Source organism: Micropterus salmoides, unplaced genomic scaffold, assembly GCF_014851395.1.
Source record: "Micropterus salmoides isolate LMB-PRFRI ecotype aquatic unplaced genomic scaffold, ASM1485139v1 Ms_hic_scaffold_10, whole genome shotgun sequence".
NCBI lineage: Eukaryota > Metazoa > Chordata > Actinopteri > Centrarchiformes > Centrarchidae > Micropterus > Micropterus salmoides.
Genome location: NW_024040041.1, coordinates 30,300,057 through 30,306,114, shown reverse-complemented (window position 1 = coordinate 30,306,114; position 6,058 = coordinate 30,300,057). Strand labels below are relative to the sequence as shown.

The following is a 6,058-nucleotide window of genomic DNA, read 5'->3' as shown; positions in this document are numbered from 1 at the left end:
TTAAAGAACAACATATGGGGCTGATATTATTATTTCAGTTATCAGCTGACTGTCATCCACTTATGCAGTGGTATAATATATTTATATATATTCTTATTTTGTTTTATTATCCTCTTTGATCTAAATGTTTCCCATTTTACCAAGAACACAGGTCTGGTGAAATAAAACATAGTTTGACCTCAAAAAGGATCAAATGTAACAATAATATTCAATGCCAACACATATGCAACTTCAACTTCGGATTATCTTATTATTATTATTACTGCAGCCACCCAATTCTTGTGTGTGTGTATGTGGCAAATAAATGTAGTCAGTGACCATGTTTTTCTTTTTCAACCAGTAAACAGCTCCTCAGCTCTTTATGGTGCTTTCAGTTTGTGGGTGCTGGCTAAGCAAAAGTGGAAACCCCTTTGTCCTGTGACAGATTAAACGGCCTTAAAGACAGAAGCAGCGCCCTCCTCCTCTTCCCTTTAGTTTTCCCTCTGGGTCTTTTGCTTCTTTCGGGCCAGCCGGGCCTCGCGCATCTCCTCCAGGGTCTTACGGGGGTCCATGACGAAGGCCAGAGCCACGGTGGCAGTGCCATCGCCACTCTGCCGAGAGAAGCACAGGAAGGTGGCCCAGAGGAATGCGCAGCAGCCCATGAAGGCCGTTCGCAAGTACAACGGCATCAGGACAAAGTTGAGAAACTGTGACGAAAACAGGAAACAGTGAAAATGTTCAGGAGACGTTATAATTAAAAATTATCCCATGTCTAACATAATGATTATAATTTGTTATTCCAACTGTATAAAATTCATAATTTACACTTGAAGGGAGAGTTTGGCTTAAGTGCTATTTCTTTTTTATGTCATTAAATTGATGAAGAAATTATATTAAACGTTCTTATTAGAATCTAAAATTAATTGTGTAAGTCAGAGATGGGCAAAGATACAGCAAAATGAATCTTGTTACAAAATGCAAAATATAATAGTCTCACAATAAAATCCATAACACTGGTGCCTGAAACTTTATCAAGATAAAGTTGATCAGTTCAGAACCCCATGAGTTTAATCCCTGACTCAGTCATAGGTTTTGACCTAGTCTTGTTTTATGTTTGTGAATCATAAATGGTATTTTGAAAATACAAAGTTACTCCACTCTAAAGTATTTTGGTGCAAATTACATTTGATTTTTTTCAGCTCTGTCAAATACCAATTACAAAATACTTTGAAAGAAATTTTAATACATATTTTAGTAGGAACACTAGTAAATACTGCTCATCTCTGGCCTAAGTAGGCTTTAAGGGAAACCCTCAGCATGCACCTGACTAACAGACTGATTAATATCATTTTAATAATTCATTTTGATTGATCCTTCATTGCTACGTTTTGGCATTTTTTGTTTCTATAATGTTTCCACTGAAGTTATGTGATTAGTTATTTAGAGAGAATTTGTTTAGTGTTTTGTGCACGATCAAGGTCGATTAAAAGAAAAGATTAAATAGGATAAATATATCATCATTTTGATTCTAAGGGCTCTCTTAATTACCAAATTCATACCATTGAATCTGGGCATGTCAACTGGCCAGAGCTTGCAAAGTGTGTGTGAAAATATGTGTTCACACGGAAAATGACTTATAACAAATAGTTTATTCAGCTCTGTAAAGATTTAGAGATTGTTTCGTTTCACTTAGATAAATAGTTTATATTAATTCAACAAAAAATGTTTGCTGTGGATCTTTATCACAGTTTTTTTATTAAGTCAAGGTTAATTTTTCATTGTGAGGCCACATGGGGGGAAAAAGATCAATCTTATAATGCCGGAATTAAAATAAAAAAGAGATCTGTCTGAACTTTGAGATTTAATCAAAATCAAGCATTTAACAGTAATAAAAGCAGGACCAATTAAGAAGTTATCAGTATAATTAGTGTTTGGCTGATTAAAAAACAATCCAACTCTGATAAACTGGATGTGCTTTAACTTGTCAACACTACACCAATAGTGACATTTTAATCAGATTTCAGAATCAATTGTAAAGGACTTTCCTAGTTAAAGAAAGGTTAAGAAGAAGAAGATTTGATGCAGATATTGATTAAAACAGTCTCTTTGTGGACAATTTTTTACTTTTGCATCCTTAGAGAGGGCTAATACTTTAAACTTCAAATTTACCAGTATTAAATGTTGTGAAAAATGAAACATGAAAAAGCTCAAATTTTTGATTTCAGGTAAGGTTTTCCAACTAATGTCTTTCTTTAAAAAAAAAAATCTATTAACTGAAATACAACTCAGATACTAATGTGCACAAAACAATACATTGCTTCCATGTTTACCTGCATAAATGGCCAGTACATGAGTCCAGTCTGAAAGAGATCAAGAATGAGATTATGTAGCCAGTGAAGATATTTATAGTGGTATGTTTCTTATTCATCTAAAAGTACCACACCCAAAGTTGTGGATTGTGTACTTTCCCCTTGAAGGAAGAGAGCAAGAGAGCAACACAGCTATTAGAGCTTAAAAAGTATTTTGCATTTAACTGTATTGCAAAATTATTTTATTGTTTGCTTGAATTGTGTCATAAAATCCTTTTCATGTCCATGTCAGTGCAATGGGGAGTCGTTTGGGCTCATGTTTAACCTTTAAGACTTAAAAAAAAAAGCATTTTCTCAGTCAGGACTTAGCTTGACTTGCAGAAAATCAAGAAAATGACATTTAATTATTTGAAATGACATGTATTACATAATTAGGAAAAAGGAGTAAAACAACAGTTTGATATTACTTCATTACTATAGGCTAAATATCCTGCAGTCACATTGTAAGCACAACATTTGTGTCAACCAAATGTAGTTAAACAAAAGTCAAAAGTTACTTATAATAATATATGAATTTACATTTATTCATTTAGCTGACGCTTTTATCCAAAGTGACTTACAATTGCTATACATGTCAGAGGTCGCACACCTCTGGAGCAACTAGGGTCTTGCTCAGGGACACACTGGTGGATGGGTCACAGTGGGGATTGAACCCAGGTCTCTCACACCAAAGGCATCTTATCCATTGCGCCATCACCACCCTAGGTTTAGTTTATCAACTCTCAAGTAAGTAAATGGGGGAAAAAATAAAACTGTCAAATAAATAGTAATAGTATGATGAAACAAAATTGGAAATAAACAAGCAAAGTACAAGTAGGCTATCTCAAAATGGTAGTAAAGGACCCAATCACTTTTTGAGATGGAGAATGATGGCAGTATGCAACCTTCATTCCTCGCTCAGGCGCACAAACAGTCTGCTTTGAAATGGGTCGTTATTGATAAATGTCTGTACAATTACCAGGATCATGAAGCATGACACCCCAGTTACAGCAGCATGACGCTGTGTGAGTTACATTTAGCAGGATTTCAGATCCTAAACGTCCTGATACTCGCTTACTTCCGGGCGTCGTGCCCATTGCGGAAAACCTGCAGTGACACAATCTGGGTTAATCTGGTGGTGAGCTCGCAGCAGCAGCTACCATGTGTGAAGGTGACTTTCCTTCGTTTGATGTTTTCTTACCTTCCAGGTGTTGAAGAACTTCTCTCTCCAGTCTTCAAAGACATCCTCCTTACCTTCCAAGAAGCTCACCCCTGCAGGACAGAAGATAAATATGCGCAGAGTTTGTGGCGATAACCATTTGTGCGCCGTTACGCACAAATCTAAACGACCTTAACGGGAAGTTTTGTCAGCTCACTATTGTGTGTGTTAACGTTTTTAAGTATTTTAGGGTGTGACAACAAGAAGTCATGTCGTACGTTAAGAGAGTTGTAAAGAGAGCAACAATTCAAAGCAATTCTACACATATTAAACTGATGAGACGTATTTGGGTCGGTGCTCCTCCTGCTCTGTGGGTTCAGTGACATGAAAAAATACTTTATTTATATTTTGCATTTGATGTGGATTCTCTAGTTTGTAAACCATCTTACCCGTGTAGAAGACACTGGTGGCCAAAGGCGACGCGAAGCTCTGGTCCAGCAGGAGTTTGCGGAAAACCATCCCGGCGGACTTTCCAGGGAAACGCTTCTCCAGGGCTCGTAGCCAGAAGTAATTGAAGTTTCCGTGGAAACTGACTGCTACAATGGCCACGTTGCGAGTGTGTTTCCAGTCTATGCGCTCCTTCTGAGCTATGAGCTGATGGACAAGGTCGCCGCCGGCGAAGAAGCACCCGTACAAAGTGACATTAGCCAGCCAGGGGAATCGTTTGGCGGCTTCTTTCAGTACAGCTCTCCTCATTTTGGCTCAAGGAGGAGGAGAAGCTGGGGTCGTGTGGGCGCTGACAAAGTGATGCTGGACTGACCAGTGGCTTCAATTTAGCAATCAAGACGCAGGCATAGCGGTTAAATGAATTTGACTAGGCCCTGGTATGAGTCGGCTGGCTGACACGACGCAATCCATCTGTGCGCGGAAATGAGGGAAGGATTAGACCTTTATACCGGCAGCAGGAACATCACACATTATCAAATCTCAGATGAGTAATGAGAAATGTCGACTTTGCCAAAACGTTTCTCAAACACTGCTATCGGCATATTCGCGCTCTGCGTAAAACCTGCCATGGCACCACTTTGGTCACTTGGAGAGAGCTCCTCTAAAGTTTTGCGTCCTGGAGTTATGCATGCATAAAATATTTCCCAATGAGAAGCTTGAAGAAAAGGCTCAGGTTGAATATAAATATAGCCTAAATGTAGATAATTCTGCGTGTTCTGACTCGGCGTTTCGCTGCCGGTGAATCAGGTGGCTCTCCAACAAATCCTGCGGGTCAAGCGCTAATCTGAGGGATTGTCCCAGGCTGCTCATACATAGATCTCCGGCAAACTGCGTCACTGACATCAGCAGCACTAGTTTGCTGCACAGGGCTCTGTGTTGACGCGGGTTCAGCCAATCCAAGCATTGTCAGATCAGCGGTGCCCAACCCCGCAGTGAGCGCATGTCACTGCTCCCTCATGACCCACAGTTTTCATCCAGACCTGCAACCATCGTATGACAGGCAAACTAAGGACTTCTACTCTTAAACAGACTTTTGGAAACATCAGCTGATTTCAGATTGCTGGAAAGCTGTGTGACACTGACCCTGTCCAAAAGTGTCTGGAGGCGGAAGGCTGTTGTTCAGCCCACAGTTTAAAGCGTTCTCCTGCATCACAGGTGAATATTTTATTACTTAATTTAGTCGCGATCACTGTCCGAGGTGCTGATCCTGGGTCCCCGAGGGACGCCGCAGGCATGATTCCCACTATACTGGGATGGATGCAGTCTTGACGGCTGTCAAAATTTATTTTCAAACATCATTGTTATTCTAGGAGGCTTGGAGATAAATTACTTAAGTATTGGCTTTAACTTTTTCATCTTCTTTTTTCTTCTTTTTCTTTTTCTTCTTCTTCTTTTTATCACTTATCATTTATTCATCATTCTCTATTTCAGAGCTATTCATGCTGCTCATAGTGTTCATATTGTCTAATACTGCATACCAAACCCACCTACCTCAAGTACAAAACACCTGCACACAACACTTATTTATTACAGCATCCTTTGCACTTTGCACTGTGCATGCTTGTACTTGTATGTGCACCTGTATATCACATCCGACTCTGACATAATAATATGATAATAATAATAATAATAATAATAATAATAAATAATAATAATAATAATAATAATAATAATAATAATAATAATAATAATAATAATTTACTCTTACATCCCTTGCACTTTGTTCATCGCACTATTGCACCATTGTCTCAATCTGCTTTGTTTATAGTGTGTGTATATGTGTTCTGTATACTGTAGCCTGTGAAAAAAACATAAAGGATATTAGGGTAATAATGTCTTTGATCCATCAAACATGGATCTTCAAGAACCTGGCGTGTTTGGCCAAGATTGCTGTCTGCATTTATTCAACCGACCTTGGGTTCGAGTCCACCAAGGACCACTGCCAAAGGTGCCCCTAAGCGTAGCCCTGAAACCCCCGGGCGCCACGCAATTAATCCTAATTAGGATGGGTTAGATGCAGAGAACTAACTTATTTAATATTATTTGAAGGACAAGGTAAAGCAGA

At 38.9% G+C, this 6,058-nt stretch overlaps 1 protein-coding gene across 1 annotated transcript; it reads right to left on the bottom strand.

Moving 5' to 3' along the window:
* Nucleotides 1-301: 301 nt before the first annotated feature.
* On the bottom strand, nucleotides 302-4,594 carry mpv17l (MPV17 mitochondrial membrane protein like). Its single transcript, XM_038737734.1, has 4 exons — nucleotides 3,936-4,594; nucleotides 3,529-3,599; nucleotides 2,310-2,339; nucleotides 302-686 (listed from the first exon to the last, which is right to left on the bottom strand). Exons 1-4 carry the CDS (start codon nucleotides 4,240-4,242, stop codon nucleotides 471-473), a joined length of 624 nt encoding a protein of 207 aa, XP_038593662.1. The 5' UTR covers nucleotides 4,243-4,594; the 3' UTR covers nucleotides 302-470.
* Between the last annotated feature and the right edge of the window lie 1,464 nt (nucleotides 4,595-6,058).